Source organism: Rhyacophila brunnea, unplaced genomic scaffold, assembly GCF_057557595.1.
Source record: "Rhyacophila brunnea isolate RB1 unplaced genomic scaffold, BYU_Rbru_1.0 scaffold_6, whole genome shotgun sequence".
In the NCBI taxonomy this organism is placed as follows: Eukaryota; Metazoa; Arthropoda; class Insecta; order Trichoptera; family Rhyacophilidae; genus Rhyacophila; species Rhyacophila brunnea.
In genome coordinates this window covers 12704764-12731932 of record NW_028233276.1, presented here as the reverse complement: position 1 = coordinate 12731932, position 27169 = coordinate 12704764, and the positions used below count along the sequence as shown (strand labels likewise).

The 27169-nt window shown below is 34.2% G+C and overlaps 1 protein-coding gene across 7 annotated transcripts in view; it reads left to right on the top strand.

The window, feature by feature from the left end:
* Positions 1 to 27169, top strand: part of Dys (Dystrophin) — a 1414635-nt gene that overhangs the window by 6340 nt on the left and 1381126 nt on the right. For all 7 annotated transcript variants that reach the window (XM_085956687.1, XM_085956682.1, XM_085956685.1 and 4 more), the window contains exon 2: positions 10347 to 11202. In XM_085956687.1, the coding sequence (XP_085812813.1) occupies positions 11100 to 11202 (103 nt within the window). In that variant the 5' untranslated portion in view covers positions 10347 to 11099. The remainder of the gene's footprint in view (positions 1 to 10346; positions 11203 to 27169) is intronic.

Here is a 27169-nt window from a genome sequence, read left to right as displayed (position 1 = left end):
TAACATACACTTAACAGCATATTACCTACTAGTATAACATATTAATATGTTTTATAGGTATTAATATTTTGATGGATGAGAACAATAATTGAACCCACTCATGTGATATAATAACGAGGATAAAATGCCTCTAAATTTACGTCACTTTTATTATATTGCTGAATAAGGACATATAAACAGAAGTGTTATCCTTTCCAACCAATTTCGCGGTCAAATAATATGCTATCATGTAGCACAGCGGTTTTCAAACATTTTCACTACATGGTGCCCTTCGTGGACAAAAATTGTTTCACGGAGCACAAAAATGATGGTCCTTTTTGCTTTCCTGAACAGTCATTTGAAAAAAAAAATATTAGCATCATATTTGAGACCGTTTTAGAGGGTTACAAAATTGTGTTCAGAATTGGGAAAGACAAAAATAAGGGGAGTGTGTTACCTTCTGGGTGGGGCTAGGGATTGGAATACCGAATAAATATATCAATGCCGGTATTTCGGTATTTATTATTAAATACCGGTATTACCTAATACCGATATTAAAACAAAACATATTATAGAAAAAAAAAGTACCTATCAATAAATATAACTATTAAAATCTATTTCAAACATTGTTTTGTAGCAACCTACCTACATTTACTATGTTGACCTTTATACATTATATGTATAGATCATAATATTTTTTACAAATATATAAGTACGGGTACAGGAAAATCACTCTGAAATTCAACGTTTGTTGGATGTACTAACAAAATTGAATAAATAGTGAGTTATATAATAGTTGGAAATATTTGCCATGAATGTTTTATTTTTTTAAATATGTTGATTCATCGCAAGAATTGTATATTATATTTCAGGGATTTTGTTTTAATATTATTTAACTTTTCTTGGTTTCAGTCAATATATTTGCATTTTGGTAGTAATCTTATACATTCAATTTCATATGCAATAATAGTATTAAGCAATGAAAGAATATCATTAAATTCATTTTCAAAGAATATTATAAACGTGTATTTTTTCTTAATACCGAAAATACCGGTAAGTATATTGTATTTTTGAAACCGGTTTTGAAATTCCGGTATTGCAATCCCTGGGTGTGGCTGTAAGAATGTACAAATCTCGAGTGCGAAAAAATATAAGATAATTGATATTGAGATTATTGTCAAGTATTAATTAAAGTTTGTCATGTAAACGTAACGCAAATTCAATATTTGTAAGTTGTAATGAGTATATTGAACGGGTTTTGTATTTGTTACGTTTTCATTGAGTCATAAACCAAAACTGGCTTTAAAATTGTTGTCTAACGACTACTGGCTTTTACGTTTTTATTTTACTAATTTGTGCTGTGGCTCAACCAATGGACACGTACTCAAATTTCGATCATTTTTTTTAAAACAATAACCAGTAATTTGCAATACTCCCTTCAGAAACAAAGTCGAGAGTTTGTTTTTGGTCGTCGGCCAAATATTTTGTTATCGTGCGAAGAAAACAACCTCCGAAAACAATACGAATATAATATTATTGTGATCGTATTTTAAAGTCTGGAACATCATTTTTCTATTAGCCTGTAGCAAACCTGGGAATTGTTCACGGCGCCTCACAGTTTGAATACTACTGATATAGCATGTAACCATACGTACGGATCGATCAAGATTTTTATTATAAACTGAAGATAATGCTGTTTTCTAGACATCTTGACAAAATCTAATATTTTCTGCCAACAAAGCTTATTTTCTTACTCCGTCTGGCACATTTTTATAATTTTTGTTAATGATAATATTATTATTGGAAATGCTGATAATTAGTTCTAAAATAATACCTACCTACCATAAACGTATCAAATATAGAATGTATATTATTTTTTGAAGTACCTAAACATAATTTAATATTGATAGTTTTAGTTAGTTAGACTATTTTTGAATAAATATATTTTTAACTGACTTGTACCAACCACATTTATTTTTTCTCCAATAAAAATAACCACGAGACGCCTTTGGCGATTTCTGCATGGATTGCTATAATAATATAAGCTTCAGAACCCCCTAAAATCATACGTGTTAACTTCAAAAGACTCTAAAAAATTATAGGTAAGTTTCAAAGTCCCCTAAAATGAGAATCATTTGATTTTTAATTGATTCTCTTATTGAAATATGCTAAAAGTGAATAAAAGATATTAGACAAAATACTCTTCAGAATGTATGATTCAAATAATAAATACATAAAGTTCACAGATTTAATAGATATGAGTTTTTATCATTTTTCTGAAAAGTACGTAAAGTCGTTTTGGGGGGTTTTGAAACTAGGCGCTTCAGTTATAGATCCAACAAGAAGTTTATAATCGTAGCAATTTGCCAGTGAGGACATCGAACCATTCTTGGAACTTCAATCATTCATGACAGTCAGTGCTCATGCGCCTGAGTCATCGTATTTTGATCTTAAAATGAAGACAATAGCACCAATTAGATTACGTACCTATACTATTCTCAAAGTACAGTATTTTGTTTTAAACTGTGATGACTACATCAGCTATGAGTTACAACTTGATCCTATATTGCGAATGCATTTGCGCTAGTGTTACTAATTTTGCAAAGAGATTGAGTTATTATATCACTGAGAGTAATTATAATAGCGCCCGTACACGTGCATGGATTTACTTGCAGCAATAGTGCGTACACTGAAACCCCATTTACACGGTAGATATGTTCCACGCGATACCGTGTTAAAAAAAAGTATACACCAAAATACTTAAAAATCAAAGGTAAAAAAAAATATTCATTATGTTTTAACACATTCTGGCCAAATTGGTCTCCAACATGCATTCAGAGCAGCGCTCGAAATGGAAAATTTTACGAACCGGAGCGCTCAATAATTTTATGAAAATATTAACGTTGTATTCTAATTGTATATGTATTTTATAAAAATAAGTCGATTTTTTATTATATGACATATCTAGCTCAGGCGGGCAAATTATTTTTTCCACGAGACGGATCGATAATTTTGGAGATTTTATGAACCGGAACGGCGCTCCGGTGCGTTCCGGTCCATTTCGAGCCCTGATTCAGAGTTGATGGCTTTGCACCGTGTTATTTCAAAATCGTGTAAAAAAAAACCCTGTAAAAAGGGAGTTCAGTGTATTTTAAACTATTGTGACAATAACTGTTTACACGTAAAAGTGCTGACTGTCTCTCTAATCTCATTCTTGAAGATGAGCGAGACGCGATGTTGTCATTTTATGGTACTATTTCGTTCCATTTGACAGGTAAGTAGTGAAAATCGGTCAACCTGAAAATTCGTTCGTAATTTGTTTTTTTGCCGGCAGGTTCGCTACTATCGTTCTACTGCGCAAACGCAGATCGAAAAAATCCTACTGTCGCATGAACTCATGAACATTCAGAAAATTCCAAACTTTTTTGATTCATGCATGCAAGCTTGCAACTGCAGGATAATCACGTTTACCCATACATTTTCTTGTTATGGCCTCGATAATACTTACTGTCAACAGTAAATCCATGCACATGTAAACGGGGTATAATACGAACTTTTTGCTTCACAGTAGGTACCTACCTACTCACGATTTCAGAACATTTTAATATGGTTGAATCGGTAATCGCATGTAGCGGGAAAAATAAAATTGCCGCCCTTTTTTGATGTGTTGCCCGTTGCCTTGGTTACATACATATTGTTATTATTTGTAGTTTCACGTAATTGTTCGTATAAATTCTATATACTGATTTTTTCTTCTTTCTTTTGGCCATTCCGATCCTAATAGATCCAGAGTGGAAACTTGTGTTAACAAATTTTTGTTTTTACGAAAAATGGATGTTAGCCACTTGCTCAACCTATTCGGTCCATACCTACTCTGACTCCAAACACAAATTGAAAAAATATGCGTATTTGCCAGACCCAGGATTCGAACCTGGGACCTACGTCATTATATGCCGTCAAATAATGATAGTTCATTTAATCAGGGACACACAGGTCAATACTACCAAAAATGGCAGAATTCTTATTTACACCGCGTACCTATAAGTCTAAAAAAATACATGGCCAAATAGGTATAAATACCGTCTAGTGCTTAAACTACAGTATGTAAGCATACCTAAAATGAAGCAGCGCTCGAAATGGAAAATTTTACGAACCGGAGCGCTTGATAATTTTACGAAAATATCTAATTTTATATGCAATTTATAAAAATAAGCGTTAGATTTTTTTCTTATATGGCTTATCTAGCTCAGACGGATAAATTATTTATTTTACCAAACGGAGCGATAATTTTTGGGGAGTTTATGAACCGGAACTGCGCTTCGGTCCATTTCGAGCCCTGTAAGGAAGCTAGTTGGATAAAACCACGGATAGTATCCAATATCCATACAACATTAAGTAAAGGAGTCTCAAAAATTTCATTTGAACTCGATCCAAGGTCGTATTTCAACTCATGCCAGGCCCAAAAAATGGAGGGTGGCATCTTTTTGGAGTTCTTACAGGGGCAACTGTGTCCCTTTGGGCGGGCCTGATAAGTTAGCTTCGTTTTTGAATGAATAAACAATAAACATAAACAGTTTCCTGGTTGTATCAAAAATATACATATAATTCGTGCACTACAAATTAAATGTTCACCCGTTTTTACTAGGTGTAATTTTACGATATTTTACAACTGAGTCAAGATGGTGTTCATAAAAACTAGTAAAATATAAAGGTCGGCTGTGCGTAACTTGTTTGCCAGCCATATTGGTGCTGATAAATCTCCATAATTTAATTTAATCACTATATTTGGAGCCATTCAGGGTCACGTAATTCGATAAGCTTCTCAAAACCGTTTGAATGTATTTTATTGATGATATTTATTATGATTACATGCCTATTAACGCTATGTACCTACCTACTTGTAAGCGCAAAATTATGAATTCTATGTATATTTAAAAATACAATATTAGAAAAAAGGTATTTCTACAACGCTTCGACTACAGCCTTCGATCTTTGCCTCACTTAAAAATTTTCATTTTGTCTTAAGATAACTTCAATGACAATATAGAACCTATTTAAATACCTACGTAAAATTCTAAATCTCAATACAAGTATAGTATAACACGTATTTATAAGTAGATACGACTCTATGACATGCTAGATTCAAAGATGCATTTTTGTAAGTAGAGAATTCTGATACGTTTTATAACTTTGCACCTTTTTACTACAGTGATACGCCTCTTACTCCGCCTGATTACTCCGCATAAAATTAGATCAAATAATATCCACTTGTATTAATATTATGTAATACTTAATAACTAAATAAATAGATAATATTGAAAAAAATATATATTTTAAGGTATATTAAGTACAGCATTGTCATCATAAAGCCGGAGTGCAAAGTTATGAATTGGCAAGTCTACCTGACCTTTGACTGTCTATCACCAGATAATACAAAATTATTAGGAATTGGCTTTCCCTACTGGATGTCTACAGGCTACGCATGTCGAGTGTGGAAAAATAGAATATGTTGTTTTCAATACAGATATAAGACATAATAATATGCATTAAAGTTTGTCACGTAACGTGCATTGAATGTTTGAAGACAATTGGCGTGATTTGTTATTTTTTTTTTATTTTATTGCCTCACCGTCATAAAGTATCCTGCTTTAAAACGTTGGTCCATGGCGATTGCTTTTAGATTTTTATCTTATTAATCTGCTCTGTTGGTGCGATCTATCAAATCCATCCTGCGATCGACGCGTTGGACATGTCTGTAATCGGGTTAATTGTGTACATATCATTCGTTGCGATATTTTCTCTGCATTCAGCCATTCGAATCACGGTTTCTATCTGATCGTAAGTGAAAAAAATTAACTCTTCAGTTAATCTGTCTGTTTAATTATCTTATATACCTACTTACATTTAGTTTTAGTTGCTCTACTCACTACTGACTACTCTAGAAGTCTACTCTACACTATGCATTTCTTAATGTTATCTTATCATATCTCTAATTTCTTCTCATGTGAATATTCTTTATCGTATTGTATCTACGTCTCGAGATAAGGACACACGTACACTAGTCACAATAGTTGCAATTTTCTACCACGTCGAATAACACTGTCTTATTTCAGTTTACTGAAATAATGGGTGGGTAATGAATGCCACTATTCCGTAGACCAGTGTTTCCCAACTAGTGCGCCGCGATTTTTTTTCGAAAACTATAATACCTAAGTGAAAATAATGTGTTATTTCAAGCAAAACTTTTTTAATGTAACAATGTTGGTCTATCGTGAAATCCTAATTAGTTATAAAGTATGTAAAACTCAAAAATGTTGAAAAAAACCGACGTAGTCAATTAGCTAAGTTGGCTCCACAATCCCCACTTAAATAAGGATATTTTGTATAAGAAATGGATGTTAGCCACGTGTTCGAGTTTGTTATGGAATTATAATTTAATTAAAATGTATAATACAGATTATAGAACAACATCAAAAATCTAACTGAGTGGGACTTAAACCCACATCCATTGCAATCCGAAAGGTGAACTTCATAGATTAAGCTACCGGTATAATTGCTATTCATGCGGAAACTATGCACCTTATCGTAATAGATTTTTGGGTATCAGATAGGTATCAGAAGGTATGAGATATCATCTCTTGATAATGGCCTCTGCAACGAGCCCGAAACGTCGAAGAAAGAAGGAAGAATTACAAACGGTGGAAACCCAAAAATCTATTACGATAAAAAACAACCGTGAAAGCCTCAAACATTATATAATATTTATTAGTGACCACATTTTTAAAATTATAAATCAAGGCATAAACAATACTAAATAAGTAATTTTTTTTTAAGTTTTTAACGTAGGTACCGTAGGTTTAGTTTGTATATTTTAAATTGAATCATTTTTCAATACACAATGCACGAGATTTAAAGATTAAATATTTTTATTGAAAATCAAAAATTTCTTTTTTTTTTTGTTGAACTTACCGAATAGGATTAGAATCCGCATCCATCTAAATGCGGCTTGTGAGGTTTATGATTAGGCTACCTTCATTCATACCTTCTAACAATTATGCGAGAATTTTCAATCAGGTACCTACTTATGTATTTTTACTCTTCCAAATCATATTGTAATTAATAAAGGATGTCACATTTTTTAATTGTGTGTTTATTCATTGAATGAAAAAAGATTTTAATTAAAAATTTAATTTAACTTTGTTAATGAAAACCTACTTGTTACGTTACGTGAGAAAAAAAAATATTGTAACTGCTTAAAAGTCAGATTCAATCTATACAAGAACAAAAACTAACAATATACCCAGGGAACACAAGCAGATATATACATAATCTCCGCAATATTGTGATGCGATAGAATTAAAAAAAAATACACCTGTCCAGAAATATTATTACGTGTATAGAGCAAATACCTACAATATAAAACAAAGTTGCCATAACGCAACATAATTACTTTGCGTGATGAATCGCCTTTCTTATCGTTCTATAAAGAGTGCACTGTCCTATTTAAAACCCCTTTTTATTTAAATGTTATCATTTACGGCATTTACGCCATTCATTTACCAACTTATGCGTGTACACATGAAAAAAAGATAGGGGAATTGTTATGAAATCTACAATCCAAATATCCGTAGACAACAGTGCTTCCAACAGGTGGTTTAAAAATTATGTAGATGTGTAACAGATGAATGCGTTTTAGACACCGTAGGTATGTCAGGTAGGTAAATGTTTGAAAACACAAACTATGTACATAAAGCTGGTGTCTACTCAGGTTTTTTTGGGTGAAGTGCTGTGAAATAAATGGGTACCTAATATTGAATTTTTTGGGATGATTTTCTGGATACTTATAACTTTATTAGTTTATTGTGGTCTCGGATTTGAATTCCGGGTCTGTAAAATTCACAAGTTGTTTTTTCAATATGTGTATGGACCCAGACCACGAACCTAAAAGGTAAGAACAAAAAATAACTTTTAATAGAAGCTCTACCCAACGTGGTCACCAGTGATAGAATTAAAACATACATGGATAATTCAGTAAACTAATTGTTTTATAAAGCTGTTGATTCAACTGACTTGATGAGCTCAAGACCTACAACATGCTAGATTATTCGTCAAAACTCTACTAACTGCTAAGGCACCATTTAAATGAAATTTCACTGAGTACTAGATACTACGTATAATTTTTTTCTTTTTCGGAGTCATTATTATTCATCTCTACTGAGTGTCGCAACCTCCACTGACTGGACCATTTCTGTTACCCTCGGTGATTCTTTTCCCTTCCTTCCTACAATTCACAGCTCTGCTGATCTGAGATCCATTGGTAAAGAGAAGCCCGTGCCATCCTATAGTATCCTTATACATTATCGTTTTCTAGAAGCGCCACAAACGTTGCCTTCCTATTTACATACATCATACATTTGAATGTGGCGACTCTACTACTTTTGGCACTTTTCGAGGCTCACGCGTGCCTGCATTTTTGAAGCGTGTGTGACTTCTTCACTGTCACACCGGAAAGCCTTCCACGTTCATACGAGATCATATTGTTAAGCATACCTATAGTAATTTTTCAATTATCGGAAAATGCCATTTATCCTAAAGTGTAAAAAACCAATTTGTGATGTTGAGTGGCAACTGGCAAGTAGTATAAACCTGGTTATATTATATCGACTGTGGAAAGGAAAAAGGGCGTATCCACACAAATCAATTTTTACAGGAGGCATAAAAATGTTTTTGTTATGGTTTTCGGTCAAAGTTAAAAACAGAATAGCCATAACCTTGAAGTGCATGATAATTAATAATTTTGTTTTTGTATTTCTAATCTGTTATTAATTATTGAGATAATTTAAAAAAAAAATCATCAAAAATGATGGTTAAGCCATTTTCCCACGTCACTTACTGCTTTTTTCAATTACTAGCTAAATTTAGATAATAAATCGGCATTTGCAGCTTATATCCTTTGTACACAGTGTATATTTAATCGTGTACAACGTTATTATGCAATAAAACCTATTTTGAAAAAACTGAGGGTTATACCCTTTTTCCTTTCTATGGTCGATATAATTATATGTGTGCCTAGGAAGGATATAATTAGAGTATTATGCTGTATGTACACATTTATATTATATACTATGTATACAGTTGCATTATTTTCAGTAAAGTATTTTACTTTACAATGTAACTATACTGCAGATAGGTTTAATATTATTAATTCAATGTCGGTAACTCGGGCATGACAGCCGAGCAATTTACACGGCTTGCCATGGCGATGGCAATAAACCGACAGCTCTAGGTTTTATTATGTCTGCCTGTACATTGTAACTACGTTGATATTGAAATCACCAGTGCGTAAAGCAGACAAGTGAAGCCAAATTGCTGTTGATTAAAACCTTGATTAAAACATTGTTTCCTATTGCGAGGTGTCATTGAACTTGATGTATTTTGACGGCTGAAAACTGGCAACTCTATTTTAAAGTATAAACATTCGCTACACCGAATCAGAAGCGTTATTTGAATTTTGAATGTTAGGGATTGAAGCACTGTGGATATTTAAAATCAATAAACAATTGAATCTTGAATAATTTTGTATATATCAGTAGTTATGATCCACAATTTATTTGATTTGTAAAGATATTGTATGTATAATATAAAGGTATGTAGGAAATTGAACCATATCAGGAAATATGAACCGGAAAAAAGATAAAAACAACTTAACATTAAAATACCTACATATTCAAATAAAACTGAGATTAAATTTAAAAAAAAATAACTTCGCTTTATTCTCAGTGTTTGATGTTTTTCTAAAAGTCACAATATTAGTAACTACAACAGAGTTAAAGATACTAGCTCGTCCCTTATATTGGCCCTATTTTTGCCCCATTATAAATAATAAATATTAATTGGGAAGTCTAAAAATATTTTTTTCCGACCATGTCCGATCCTAATAGGATCATATGGGCCTCCACAGGGTGGAGGTTTGTGTTAACAGATTTTGTTTTTTACGAGAAATGGATGTCAGCCACTTGCTCAACCTATTAGGTCCATACCCTGACTCTACAGAAATTGAAAAACAATATGTGTACTTGCTAGACCCAGGATTCGAACCTGGGACCCACGGCGTTATAGACCAACGCATAAGCCGCGCGGCCACCGTGGCCGTGGTACCTATCTATAAAAATATCAATGACTATCATTTGGCAATAAAATAAAGAAAACGAAAACAAGGCTATTTTATGGGAATATAAAAATATGATACAAATATTTTGGTCAACATTTTGATTTTAGATCAACATTTTATTACATAGGCACCAAATCATAATATAGGACAATATAGTTATTATGCATACAAATTAAGTTTTTAATTTTTTTTTCAGATTCATTTTAAGTGCAACAAAATTAGCGAAAAATCGACACAACAAATAATATTGTGAACTTCCAAATCGAAAATTGATAAGTTTTCAGTGGTGTGAGGGGAAGTTAACCATCCATGGGTTAAACTCACACAACAGTGATAAATTTGTGCTACACTACACATTGAACCGACAGTGAAAATAAATTTATGTGCATATACTGGAAATCAAATCACACTTGACCGCCAAAATTCGTGAAGAATTCTATATTCAAAACAATAAAATTAGCATATCATTTTGCTAGAACTTCGCATGTTAATTAATTGAATGTATTAATTCTATAATCAACTACGTACAAACCTAAGTTCACAGTTGTTACTGATAGTAATTATTCAGTTACTGCTTCAAAATAATACCTAGTGATTTAAAGTGAAGTTTGAATTTGGAGCAAGAGTTTATAATAATAGAACACAGTGTATCAGTTTTAAAATTGAATTCGATTTTTAAATCGATTCAATTGCAATAAAAAAAACTAGTGTGACATCGCTTGTTCTTAACTAAATTCAGTGAAAGTGACATAAACGCTTGTGTTCATTGTTCTACATTTGAAATCAAGTGAATTAAAATTCAGATTGTGAGATCAGTTCAGTGCTGCCACCCTATATAATAAATCCCAACGTCAAAGGGGTTTTGTTGTCATCGTTTGTGAGGGATACTTGGATTATGGCAGATTTAGGCTGGTTTTGGTGATAATAGAGATAATCGGCATTAGACAAAATGTCATCGCCGATTCACCGCAAGGTGACGTGGGTGGTGGATGTGGGCGAAGCACCTGCCCACGAGCACGCTCCATTTGAGACACACATTCACTACAGCAAATGTAAGTTAATCAAATTTAATATTTCCACATTATTGAGAGAATTTAAAGTTATGCTACGGTCACAAGATAACATAGTACAAAAGAGAATATCGTAGTAAATGTAGAATAATAATATAGTACTTTATTGGAATTCGTTCCTTTGAATCAATTTTAAAAAAGCAGGTTGATTTCACTTCATTTTAAATTCAAACTCAAATTCATTTTATTGTTGTTTAACTTAATAAAACGCATTTTTTGTAGTACGTATTCCACTTTTAATCAATAAATTAGGACCGGTTTCGTCCGCCTCGGAGGGACATTTTCAACTGACTACTACAAAAAAATCGTTTTATTAAATTAAACAACAATACAATGCTGTTCCACCATGAATTATTGATAGTTAACAAAATAAAAGAAGTCAAATTCATTTTTTTACATAGTAGGTATACCTACTGAACATTTCAAATTGTAAATTAAAGACGTTCACAACATGATATGGGGGAAGGGCAAACATATATAACGGTATTTAAACAAAAAAACAGTCGGATAAAAGTGTTAACAGAAACATAAATACGCTGAATGAACTAAGAATTTTAGAATTTATTAATTAACAACGTCCATCCAGTGGGGTCCCTCGCCATTCCTTCCCATTTTACCGCCCCTAAGCAACGCACGATTTACTTACCCCTGTGAGACGTCACTGAGGAGAACATACACTATTTCAGGCGCGCGCATAGAAAAATGGAGTGGGGGCGGCCCATTTCGAAAAATTATCCATATTAATTTATTATTGATTTTTAAGACAGCTTGGGAGAGAGGGAGGCGAAGTTAAGAAAATCTAACTTCCGCATTTACCTCGCCTACTACTCATTATTACTCGCCAGTTCAACCGTGGATCCCCGCATTTTCCGGATACATACGCCATATTTAGACACTCCACATTTTGAGCCTAGCGATGAACATCTGGCCTGTAGCTTAAAGTGCACGTGATCATCAAAGAATTATTGCGACTTGTTGCATCCACCAGTGATTATCGAATGCGCTATAATTATTAGAATTGTTAGTGTCCGGTTGTGTCGTCCGCGTTGTCTTAGACATGCCGCGTCTGAATATTAAAGCAAATATTCGATGACCCAGATGGTTGCACCAATTCATTGCCATGGGTCTTTCACTGACACTGGCCTGCATATTGTAAAATGTGAGGAGTAGGGACAACCCATTAAGAAGGCTGACAGCCAAATCATTCGACAGTCAAATCATCTGGGTCACGATCCTCAGTCTGGTCATGACAAAGAAGAAAAAGAAATTAGATATATGCCATTCACCTAAATAATTAGGTAGTACTTTTTCATCCATGGGGGGGAGGGGTTCGGACCCGAAACCTCCCCCCACCACGTGCGCGCGTCTGCACTATTTATATTACAGGTTAAATACTATTTAGAATTTACCCGTTCGTAGGGACTGAAAGGTTTTTGAACGACAACAATAGGTACTGCCCTAAAATAAAAATAATCCTGTTCCCATCTACACAAGCGCCAGAGAGTGAGACATTGTTGTTTTGTAGTGCTCAAACTCAAAGGAACGAAAAAAAACAAAGGCCAAACCAAACCATAGAATTCCCGATCAATCAATCTTTCTACTCTTCTTCTGAACATTCTTTGGGACGAGTCGTCGGCGCTACACTGACGCGTTTCCATCACATTTGGCCAGGTCAGCCTAAATCATGGCCCGAATACCGCACGGGGCCCGCGAAAAAGCCACTTTTTTTGTTATTTTCAATAGTTACCGTCTGTATTATAATAATATGCATTCAAGTTTGTCACGTAAATGTAACGCGCATTAAATATTTGAGGAAAGTCGATGAACTTTGTTTTATTTGGGTTTTAAAACCTGATCATCATACAGTACCTACCCAGCTCCAAAACCTTGCTCCATGGTGATGACTTTTATATAATTATCTATCTTATTAATCTGTTATGTGTGCTCGAATTGGGATGTGGGATATCTCGGAATCGGTTTAAATTCCCGGGTAAACTATGTCGTAGTTCTGTATAGAATCACTCCACCTGTTTATTTAACTAACTTAATATTTTAGCACTTAAGTGTATTGATGATATTTAAGTGGCAGATTTGTCTCGCGAAGTCTTCTTCTCCCTGGCGTTACCTTGGCCTCATCCAGCAACTGCTTTCATCCAGATCTGTTTCCTTCCAGTCAATTCAATTCAATTATATATAGGTATACTATGAGGCACCAAGGCCAAACGGCTTTTTATCCTCGTCATCTGTAGTAGGTACCTACTCGCGTTTGTATACATATTAACGAAGAGCACAAGGCGCTTCGTTGTGGGTCTGAAGGAAAAAAAGAAAAATAAGGGTTATACAGTGGTTTCACCTTCGAATTGACGGAGTCAGCACTCCGAAATATTTATTTTTTTATATCTATGCAGATGGAGAGGGAACCAAATGGCCTCTTTTTTGTCTCCTGCTGTAGATAAAAAATATTGACTAGCAGTATTGCTCGTGATCTCGAAAATTCGGTGGGAATGGCTGGATCGTAATTGTTTAGATCTTCGATTCACTGGTTTTGGGAAGTCTGCTGTCATGGAGCTGTAGATTTTTTTATAAAGTTTCAAGACGTGGTCGTAAATGGTTTCTATGTTCCTTCCAGTTTGGAACTCCAAACTATTTAAATCCGACTCGACAGTCGACATTATCACTCTCCTCCCTACATATTATACAATGTACCTAGAATGTTTTTATTTTTTTGTTATTGCATTTTCAATCAACCTGTACAATACGGACTTGATTATATTATTATAACATTAAAATTTGTCACGACGCTATTTGGACTTGTTTCTAATCATAACGGTGATATAATATAAAATATCAACAATAATATAATGTCTATATTAAAAACTAGAGAAAAAACTACTCCAACTTGTTTTTTTTTAGATCAAGGTTTTAAATACACCTGTAACAGAATGAGATGAGCAGCGAAATAAAGGCGGGTGTCCACTTGTCAAAAACAAATTTAAAACACACCGTCATTTGTGAAACGTTTACAAAAATAAAATTGCTTGTGTCTGTTCTTTTGTAATTAATACCTTTGACTGAGGATGTCGGCATACCTGTCTGTAATATCGAATGACCCTTGTGAGATTTAATTAGGTACCTACTGAATTTTTGGGTGCCTAATTTATTGCTGTCTCGAAAAAAATGATAGAACGCACATGCCTAATGGAGAAATGGGTTATTGTTTAAGTATAATTGAAGTATTAATTATATTATAATATTATTATAATTCATAATATTTTGTCACAATAAGGGAAGGAAGGAGATGCTTGTCTAGACGTGTTCTCCATATTATTTCGGTACGGTTTAGTTCAAGGATTGCGTGGCAAAAAAGGGGTTTTCTTAGAAAGTTTTGCTGGGGTTTTGATACATTGCATTTTCATGAATTTTGTATTTTGAAAATGTTCTTTTGGAATGTTCACGTCTTTGTTACTTCAGATTTTTTCCGCTCGCTCCGTTATTTGCCAAAAGGTCAGAATGTTAAAACTTTTAATGAAACTTGCAATAATTATAACCCTTTTCTTGTGAACTGAAAATAAACTAGAATGACATTCCTACAATTATTTATATTAGGTACCTATCCTAAAATATTTTTTCGTTATCAAATGGTTTAGTCGCAGACGATAAGTATTCCATTAATTGTCGAGGACAGTTTTTGATGTACAATATTTGAACCTATATTGTAAAATTCGGGCCTATGCCCAATACAGTACATTTTGACGCACGGTTTTGAATGTGGGAGTGTCCTACGAAAATGAACCACGCATTATAGACGTGCAATAGTGTATGTTGCAACCTTCAATACAGCAATATTAAATGAGCGTCAGTGCATAAACCGAGAGCAGTTGTCAGCATTCGACGTATAATGTATTCTTGACACGTGTTTAAGTTTATCCCGTATTTTTCCACACTCGTGATCGGTTGCCTGCTTCCCCACACCTGTTAGGTATTTCAGTTCCCATTATTTCTGAGTTCTTTGAGTAACACATTAGGTTTACAAGAAACAAATCAGGATAAAATCAGTTGTTTATAATACAATCTTCTTCCATATGGTGTCTTCTTCTATGTGTCCATACGTACTCAACGTTGACACGTTTAGCCACGACTTCATCTGACTTGAATATCCATCACGAATAACAAAATCCTTATTATTTACATGTTATTAGATTATAATAAATAATTAAATAACTACCTATAATATAGTGGTTACTTGGTTGGGTACGTAAAGACAGCTTAAATAAACAGTTCTTAGTCGCTCATCATCGCTGTGACAGTTCGCTGTCCGCATAGTTGACGATGAAATTGAATAAAGTACATGGCTATTTGACAGGCAACCGGGGGAGTATTTAGGCATTAAAATGCCATAAATATGTTTTTGTTGAAATAATATAACATTGTTTAAGATGATTGTCTTTAGAATTACGAGTATTTTCGAAATTAAATATTAATTTAATGTTAATCTCGTTTATCCTCATGACAGTCATGACGATATGACTGAAAATCCATACATAATCACATTAGTAAAACCTGATGTGAACGATTGCGTCTGATATTTTGATATCACGTTTTATTATATTTGTGTCTATCTTTTTTTTATAAACATTGGCATGATGTCTCCACTCCACCCATATGCTGACAAACACCAAGACAAACCGACTGGTTACAGGAGAGACACTAGTTTAAAGGAACAATGAGTTTAGATTCTGGAGAAGTGTGATGCCGTAAATATCAGACGAGTGTGGTAAGGAACTACCACCTGGTAATATGTAGACTCGATGGTAGAGATCTTGTAGAGTTGTAGACTGTAGAGAATATCTTGTAGGCCTAAACCGCATACTCTGTGGACATAGTCATCGTATATAGGTATATCATGCATAAATACTGGTTCTGACGTTTTTGAGGATATCGATATACTTACTATGATTTGTACTTACACATGTTCTCATTTACTATCTTTTTAAGATAACGCTGACTGTCCAAAAATAGTTCGCAATCCCATAATTATTATGGTACTGGTTGCAGTGATCGAATAATAGCAGAACATCTGTTTTATATTGAATTAACATGTATCTCACTCACTTGACATTTTATTAGGTTTAGATAAATTAAAACGACAGTTTTCGTTTGGCGAAAAAAATCCTTGAGGTGAACCTGCTACTTACTATTGGCTGCCGACCGATCATACTTTATTTGGAGATGAAGTACTGAGCAAGTTTCTTCAAACACTACACTATCGATGTGATCACACATCCGGATATGTGTTAGTGTTACAGCATATATTGATCACCTATTTACTCAGCCGTAGCAGTTCTCTCGAAGTTTTATTGTTTTGGACATCTTATGAATGTTGTGACAGTCAAAACCTCCATTCCACACTACAAGTTAGTCAGTTAATGACAGGTAAATTCAGTTAAAGACATAAACCGTAGTAATGTGAATGCTGTAAATGTTATCTGTATAGACATTGTTACCGATGAATAAAGGCAACCAGAGTAATAGAGCAGTTTACATAATGTAAAAATAAAAGTATTACCTAGCTAGGGTAGCTACAATAACTTTACTATACTAGATACACTATAAATATTTTTTATAATAAAAAACGATCGCTAAAGGCCATTTTTAATCATGTTATTCATTAATTTAAATCTCTCATATGCAGGCGCGCACACAGAAAAATGGTTTGGGGAGGGTCCATTTGGGAAAATTTTCCATATGTTTCTGGGATAGTTTAAGTCGTTTGGGTGGGGATAACAAAAGCTGGTGCTACTGATTTCCACATTTATCCCGCACAATACCGCAGGTAGGTACATTCTTTGAGTCTAGCGATAAATACCTGGCCTGAAAGTATATCTGTGCCGGATGATTTAACTGTCCAACAGCCTTCGCAACGGGTTGGCCCCACTTCTCTCGGCATTCTACGATATGAAATGCCGGTGGCCACTTGAAGATCCGTGGCACTAATAAATTTGTACAAGACATCCAATGTTTGATTTAAAAAATACAGCGCGGATGACACAAACGGACACGAACTATCCTAATAATTATGACCGTTGAGCCATTCGATAACCAATTGTGGATGCGATAGCTCGAAGTAACACTATGTGAACATCCTTAGTTATAGCTTCAGGCCATGTGTTTATTGCTTGAATCAAAGTGCGGAATGTCCGGGTATGGGGAAGTGCTATATTCCGCGATTGAAGGGATTAGAATAAAGGTAAATATGGAATTCAGTGGCACCTGGTAGATTTTGTTAACCCGCCCCTCCCGTCGCCTTAAAAATTCAATAAAACATATGGATTTTTTAAAAATGGATTCCCCATATTTTTCCGTGTGATATCGCATTCCAAATCATAGCAGAATGCATACGTACCTAGTCTCAAGCCTATTTTTATAAAATTAATCTTAATTATTTAAATAAACAATCACATAACATTGCAAATATCTAATTAAAGCAAAGAGGGTGTCATTTACTTTTTTTTGACAAAACTGCTGCTAACGCAAAAAAATGAATTCTATGTAGTTTGCAATTGAAACATACTACAATCATTCTCAATGACGTCCCTAGACAAAATTCCGCCCCTAGGCAGTGCCAAAATGCCGCTAGATTTTTTATACAGTACTTTTTATCATCCTTTCATGACTTCAATATCTAAGAAATGTGTTGTATGGATACATTACTAACAATACCACTAATTAATCTAATTTAAATGCCATTTCTGCGCTAAAGCCACTAAAGGATAGGAATAAATAGTATGAAGCTGTCACTTGGATGAGACATCTTCATACTAATTATTCCTATCCAAGTCTACTTGGATCGTACTTGGACCGTGTCAACGCGGCTTAATAAACAATATTGCCAATCTACGATTTCAGCTAGGTACGTTTAATAATACGCCTGATAACTTCCAAAACGAGTAACTAGCCAACATATTTGGATAAATTTTAAATTAATGTAAGTACTTATGTAGGTACCTACCTACAATTCAAATATTATTTACAAATCTACACGTGTCATTGCAAATCACTGGGACGTGACGTCCAAGGACAACGGAAGTAAACAAGACATCGCGAACCCGACAAAAAAAATTAAAGTCCTTTTAAAACTTTTACAGTAATAATTAATACATTTTGTTTCCAACCAGTGAGCTGAATTTTTTAATGGAAATATATTTCCGTTATTACTAAGTTTAGGTAGCTATTTATATATATAAATAATGATTCTCCTCGATTTGCCGTCCTTCGGGTAAGTGCCGCCCCCAAGCGACGCTCATGCCTACCCCCACGGGACGTCACTGATCATTCTGGAATCGCTATCAAATAATGTAATACAAATACATAGAGCTTATTTATTATGACTCCCCCTAGGATACGTTCACTTATTAAACTGTGTACTACTAATGGTTGCATTGCTCCTGTATAATCAACATGATAGTTAGGTAATTCAATAATAATTGCGTATGATACAATTATCTGTGAAATGGTGCATTTATTAGAAAATGTTTTGCCGCCAAAAAAAACAATATTTAAAAAAAAACATGAATCATTGTAAGTATTATATTTTATATAATTATAATGAGTATCATCTTTAAATGTCACGTCATAAGGACATTGCATATCAGCTGACATAAACACTCAACGCATCAAACACATTTTTATACCAAATGTATTTTGAATATGACATCTTTTCAGAAAGATGTCTAACATGTTTGATATAAAAAAAATATTTATTCTCTATGGTAGGTAAGTTTCTAGAAGTAGTGCATAATTATTATTGTGTAGTGTGAGATTTCTCATTCCCACCATATAGAGATTTATTTATTTAACATCTGGCGAACAAAAAACAAACGCAGCACAATAAAAAAATATATTATATAAATAAAATATAAAAACGCATATGAGAGAAGAACTGCCATGGTTTACTAATTTTATTATCTATCTGTTTTATTATTACATGTGCGTCTTTTGAGATATAGTATATATATTATATAAATATTTACACAAAAAGCGTAATTTTATCTGAAGATAAGTTTAGTAGGTAACTAGTCACTGTGTTAAAAAATGTTTAAAGATAATGGAGCCTACATGTATGTATATATGCGTTGAGATAAGAAGGTTTTGATTCACTACACCTTTATTATGGTAAAATCTTTTATTTTATTTTATAGGGGTGTAATATTTAGAATTTTCGATAATAATTATTCAAATTTACGGCAAATATAAAGTAAACAAAACACTGAAAAAGTCATCCTAAAAATAAAAATATAAGTTTCTTTTTCATCTGCTCGCAATATTGCAATGTCACATGTTCGAATTTTGCACGCTGACGGTGCAGCTTTAGTCATGGCACCTTACGAAAGCTTAGCCTTGATTGAGCTTCGAAAACAAAAGTTTGTGATGCGTTTGTGACCTGCCTGTTCTTCACTCCAACCGACGTTCCGGCGTCCTAAAAAGCGAATAAATGCTCTCCATAAAGTGTCTACGGCGGACCTACGGGATACTGGCATGACATAGGAAGACGCGAGAGGACGGGTGAGAGACAGGGATTCTTAGCCCGGTCGCACATAAAAAATAGTCTCGACTGCGAAATGGCCGTAAATCGAAACCAGGTACTTAACAGAAAATGAATGGGAACTGACTTAACCTACAGAGTGTGGTCTAACAGGCTATCGATTGTAGAAAAATATGGAATAAACTTATACACGTGTTAAATAATATGTTACATATTTTCAATAGTTACGACTATATGATAATAATATATTAAAGTTTGTCACGTAAATGTAACGTGTATGCAATGTATGCAACGCTTTGTTACACTTGGGTTTTATGGCCCGACCGTCATAAAACTACCCTGCTTCAAAACCTTGATCCATGGCGATGGCTTTTACATTTATATTTATTAATCTGATTTACTATTAGTAATATTGTAACTCTCTTGGTCACTCACGTGGGTCGCCGAAACGAATGGTTGACCTCTCCCATTCTCTCCTCTCCCGATCTACGCATGCGGTGATGCAACATTTTACTACTCTACATGAAATGTGTTGCATGCGATAGCTTATGTTTTTCTACCAAAAATGTTACACCGACGATATGTGCCGAAGTACATAGAGTTGCATATTGTGTTTTGAGAATTACCACAAAGACACATTGACAAATTCGACGTGTTGCAATTGGGACGAGTTTGTATGTGCGACCCAGCTTAAAAGCGCTGTAGTGTGTCTATATTATGTTCCAACTAAAGATGCAAGGAATGGACATGGACTAAGAAGAAAATAGTTTATTGATCCCATTTTTGCTTCGATCATTGCACGTGTATCAGAGAAACTAAAAGCTTTGATTAACGCATGAATAGTTTTTAGCATGTTTAACTGAAAACGCAGTCTAGATTATTAGGATATGTTAAGATTTTTTTTTGTATTTTTCATTTAGCTGGCGGACCGCATGAGGCACGCGAATCGTGGGTTGTGCACCACTGCTTTATAATGAGCTTTAAGTTTATTACAAAAGGGGGCGTAGTTGTAGAGACTTTTTACTCAAAAACAAATGTCCATATCGTGAAGTTGTATTAACATTTTCATGGACACGCCGCGTATTTACATTTTATTAAAAATCTCCTTGTCTGAAATACAGCGGCGGCGTTGAAATTTATATTTACTCCATAAAAAGAAAAAAGAGGAAGAAGTGGCCTTATGTTGTTTTATGATAGGCGGGAAGAAAACCAGTTCCAGCTCGTGTTGCAAATAATCTGCATACTTCTGCTTGGATAATGGACAGGGACGCCTCGAAATAGTTTGAATACAAACAATAATTATTGTTATTTTTCATTCAATACTAACTTTACTATAAGTAAGTAGGTATACAACATTTTTTTAAGAATGTAAGATTATTTCTATTGAAAATACAATACCATTTTCTAATAGATAATAGCTATTTTTCTGGGGTTTTCTAATTTCAATAAAAACTTAGCTACTTAAACTAACATGGTCATTTCTGGCCCTTTGTATCGACTGCATTAATACGTTCAAATTACATGATCAGTCTCACCGTCTCGCAGACTGACACAGTCCTTTTTTGTGGTCGGTCGTTATTGTATACCACAGAACAGATTAATAAATAGATTTCCGATAGGCTATATGCCCAACCAATAGGTACACTACAATTTTCACGCAGGCTTTTGAGTGTCAACAGTGTCCTACAAAAATGAGCCACACATTATAGACGTGCAATAGTGTGTGTTGCAACCCTCACATACACCAATATTGAATGAGCGTCAGTGAATAAACCGAGAGCAATTGTCAGAACGAGGGACAGGCGTATTCTCGACACGTGTTTAAGTTTATCGCATATTTTTCCACACTCGAAATAGGTTGCCTGTTACTCCACACCCGTTAGGTATTTCCGATTATTTCTGAGTTCCCAGTTGTATTCGGATACGACGATTTTGCTAGCAATGCGATTGTCTTTATGCTTGATTCGATTTAACTTACAACATACGTTATAATAGACGTTGAATATATTTGGAATCAAGTAATACCTACATCGACACAACGGCGTCTGCTTTATCGTGTGTCTTGGCCCCACCTTGCACGACCAAAAACTCCAGACGAAGAAGAAAAACAAATACATTATTTATTATTTTCATATCAACGTAATAATATGTGTATAATTTGAATGTTTTGGTCAGACCTGTGCCATTCAAACAATTTAATACAATAATAAGTAAATATATTGTTCATTGTATAAAAATAATGAATCATTTGCAATCCTGAATTTATAAAAAAAAAAAAACGATTTACTCGACGGAGTTACTCAAGCACATAGTCGTTTTAATATTCAGTGCTAATTTAAAAGTCACATGTATTTAAATAATAATATGTTAATTTAATTGTGATATTTAATTTTAAATGCACAACAAAATAATACTTTTTTTTAAATTTATTTATGTGGGGAGTGGGGACGCTACTGCATAATATGGAGATGCACCTTATCATTCCTCTGGAGTTGTGCAACAGTGCTGTACCCACGAAGTGACACTCGTTTGCCTGAACTTTTTTTTATTCGAGCATTGACTTATTACTTGGATACAGCATCTGAAAACTAAGCCGTCTCGCACATCTAAACTCGTCTTGTCTGCAACGTGTCGAATACGCCGATGTGACGTCATCGTTATTCACAAAATACACGTTGCCAAATGGATCTCCGCACATTGGTGGAATGCGTAATTTTAGTTTGAAAAAAAACAGCTGGAGTCGCATGCAATAGTTTTAATCCGACATGTAGCACAGGATAATCCCGAAATGTCGCACCTCGTCATTTTTGGCTTGCCGTGTGACGTAACATGCGTGTTAACTACAAGAATTATCAGGTAGGTACATAAAATAAACCGATTCTGAAAATTATTATATAATTGTTTAATGATGTTAGTGGTTGTAAATTATTTAGTAGGGGGGGGGGGGTTAGGTTAGGTTAGGTTAAGTTCCGCTACCGATACAACATTGTGATAATTTTGATGATGTTACACAGGTAAGCTAAGTAAATAATATTCAATATTAAACTATTTTTTTATTAACTGAATAATTCTCATGTGACAAGTCAATAATAATGCAATTAATTATTAGTAAATGCAAATATGTCAATACAAACCTCTACTCTCTGGAGGCCCATATGATCATATCAGGATCGGACATGGTCGAAAAAAAAATATCTAGAGATTCGGACGTTGGTAAGTAATTAAGACGTTTATAATATATAATTGATAACATAATTTAAAACACAAAATCCGATAGCCAAAGATGATGTTGAAGTTAAAGTAATATGTCAAGGTGTAACAATTGTTGGTTAATTTCGTCGTAATTAAATAAGACGCTCGTAGCTTAATTTGTAAAGCTTATTGCCAGAAATATAATGTGGATAGGTACACAAGTTCCGTTGGGCGTTGTATTTTTTCAAAGATTTTTTCTGGTAGACATCTGAGGTCTTTTCAAATTATGTAAGTATGTTAAATAATATTCGTTATGAGTGATGGTTGACTGATAGGTACTAACATATAAATCAATAAGAAGGTTATCTACTTATGATAAGATTGAGATACAACGATAAGGTAACTTATAGATAACATTTTTGGTTAATACCCAGCTAATACCCAATATATTTCGATGTCGTGAATGATATTGCGCTGTGTATAATATGTTATGTAATAAAATAAAGTCTTAGTATCGCCAATTATTTATTGATCGGCGATACAAACATTAACACTAGCGACAAAGCACACTGCGAGTGACCGATCGATGCACGTGGGGCGCTAGTGGCGTTAAAAACACTTGCAAAGCAAATCTTGTTTAGGCCCCCTGCGCCGTGCGCGCATTGCACGGCTTCTTGCAGTGTACTCGGCCTCTTACACCAAAAAGTCAGCAGTATATCAATTTCCACTCAATATCAATCTGCCATGCCTCACCGAATGTTATTAGCCTGAACTGGGAATTGCAATCCCACTACGATTTTCAATTCCGACACAACGGGATTAGTACTTAATCAATCATAGGATTCCGAGATTTGTTTTTACTGTCCGTAGCCAATTAGGGAACACATTCACATAGGTACTTACCGAACACTTTTATTGTTAATTTAGTAGGTATCTATGTATTATATGCGATGTTATATTCTAAATGTCATGTTGTGAACGTCCTGAAATAATAATTTGTTATGTTAAATAAATAATGGACATTTATCTCGATATATAATTGAAATTCGAAAAATATCATCAATCTCATATCTTTCAATTTTTTTAAATTATAATTGCACATATTTTTTAACTACATAGAAAAACTAACGCCGAAATCGCAACAATTTATATTCCGGGGTGACGAGATTGAGATATCGGGATTGCAAAATGGAAACCCTAAATATCCAAATATTATAATATTAAAAATAGCGTCTACAAACCACAGAAGGCGGACAACTGCACCAATAATAGATATGAATATAAATAACTAGAAAAGGTTCTTATAATTTTATTAGTTAGGTACCTACCTAGACCTCTCTATATATTATAAATAATGATTAAATTTACTCATTGATTTTCCGACTGCAATACGTAAACATTATGTGATGCTTATGTTTTTGGAAGTTGAATTATATTCAGGTCTGCTCCGTCTATATTATGTGCGAAATGTGCATTGCACAAGGGCGCCTAAAATATATATTTTTTAAGTTATTAAAATTTTCAAATGTTACTGACTGATCGCCTTTCATACGCATTTCTTCCAGCTGTATAGATATCAACAATAACTGTAATAATTAACTATTATATAAATGAGTGCATCAAACTTTTAACATGGGTACTTATATTCATAGTAAATGTTATATTTCCTATAAATCTAAAATCATACTTTTACATATAATAGGTAAGGTACATAAAGTAAGTTAATTTTCGCAGTCCACCATACCAACCATACGTGTAGAACAGTTTAACCAGCGCTCGAAATTGAAAAGTTTACGATCCGGAGCGCTCGACAATTTTCTGAAGATATTAACATAGTTATCAAATTTGATGTGTATTATATAAAAATAAGTGTGTTGTATTTTTTTGTTATATGGAATATCTAGCTCATACTGCCAAATTATTTTTTTTCACGAGACGGAGCGAAAATTTTACTGATTTCACGAACCGGAACGGCGCTCCGGTCTATTTCGAGCCCTGAGTTTAACCCTTGTGATTGACGTATGGATCAGAATGATGGGCAGTCAGCAAACAGGATGAGAGAAATATGAATAATCTTGATTGAAGATGCTTGCAACGATTTTTTGGGGCTGTTCAAGAAGATCATAGTTGGATGTCAAGATATAACGAGAAACTGAAAATACGTTACGAAGGTAAAAAGATTAGGTGACATTTGAAAATACAGCGACTGCGCTGGATGGCTGGATCGGAGACGTGCATAGATGTTGGGGAAGTTATCAGCAAGGTGGGAGATGTACCTATGCATCCTCTGAGGGAAAGAGAAGACCAGCGCGGCCGCAGCTAAGCTTGGTCGACTGCGCCACGTGAGATTTTAGAATGACTGATCATGGCCCCCACACCCTGAAGCGGGCACCCAGGCCTTGCTTTTTAGAGGCCCCCTCTACCCATCGCTAGGATTAAAGGTTGTGGGACGCTCTACAGAAACGTTTTCTAATTTGTATTTCAGGTTCGGTTTTTTTTTTGAGCGATTTTTTGCCACGTTTTTATTAGCTCGTATTCTTGTTTGTCCGGTACAGATTTTTTCTTGTGTGTCCAGTACAAATTTTTTCTTGTTTGTCCAAGATTTGTATTGACGATTGAAGATTTTTAACTAACTTCCCGACTAGCTAGACATTTGAAACTGTTAGAATATATCAGAACACGACGACAATGCATTCTTTTAATACTTTTTGCAATCTTTAAGCAGAATTGAATTCATTTTTAGTTAATTCTGTTTTGTATGGAAAGTTATTATTGTTGGTTGCTAAGGGGGTCTTAGCAACTAAATTTTTAATATATACGTGCGTTACTATCGAAATCAATATGAAATGCCAAAATAACATTTCAGTATTCTATAATATTTATTCAGTATTCAGTACAAAAAAAGTAAGTATTTATTAATACATAGAATTGTCAAGTTTATATGATTCAACAGAAAATTTAAAAACGTGGTACTTGTATAAAAAGTTCTTTTTATCTCGTAATTATTTGTATTATTGAATAAATCCACTTGAATTGTGAAGTTGTTGAATATAGCGCTGCAGACGACCTTTTCCGACTAGAGTGAATTTGTTATGTGTGTTTACTGTGTTTATCTCACTTATCAGGTCGACCAGCCACGCCGCCCCCTCACACAGGGCCCTGTCAGCCCCCCTTGTGGTTGCCATGTAATCGATCAAACGAGAGAGTGTCGGTGCTGGGTCGTCCAGGATAGAGAAAGTTTTTGAAGAAGACCATAATTATTATAATTCCATAAATGTATAAGTATCTATTAGTTTTCATAAAATTCATACATTATCGGCGACCGAGTCCATAGGGGTGGTTCTTGTTATATTAATATTGTTAATAAGTTTATTTTAATGAAAAAATGTCAATAAGTCCTCGCGTTGAATGTAGCAGCTTGGTGTTGAAGTTCGGTACATTTTATTTATTCTAAAATGCAACGCGGGAACGCTTCTTGATTGTCTCAATTGAGAGTGATGGTTATTGTCTATGGTCTTTGATAGGCTAGGCGGCTATGAGTAAGAGTTAAGAAAGATGACAATGTAATAAGTATGTACATATCACTGGATATCATCTTCACTATTACAATGATAGTGCTGTATATCGCAACATTTAACCATGGATGCGTAGATGCTATTTATTTTCTTCTAGTACGCAAGGCTAATGTGATTACTGTACTTTTCTTCAATTGAACCTATTGCATCGCTTTCACTTGTTTCATGCCCCACCCCAGTGGCGCACCCAGGATTTAATATTGGGGGGGGGGGCAAGGATGAGAATGTAAATTAGTCCTATAGGTTCTTTTTCTTCTTGACAGCCTAATTTCTCGTTTATCGATCTTTTGTCTATTGCACTCGGTGTATCTACACCATGGTCCCCACATCCTAAAACGGGCCCTCGAGCTAGGATATTTGGGGGGCCCCCTACCTATCGCTAAGATTAAAGGCAGTGTGAAACCCTACATTAACGTTTTTCAAATTATGTTTTAGTTCAAAATAAGGGTACTTATACAGTGAATTATTGGCGATTTTTAATACATCTACTTTAATAATGGAGCTGTCGAGTATCGACACGTAATAATCAAAAAATATATTGCACAATTATATAAGTAATTGAAAATGTTCATAGCCATGAAGTATAATAGCGCCGCAGGCGACTTTTTATACTATTAAAGCTAATTTATGATGTGTGTTT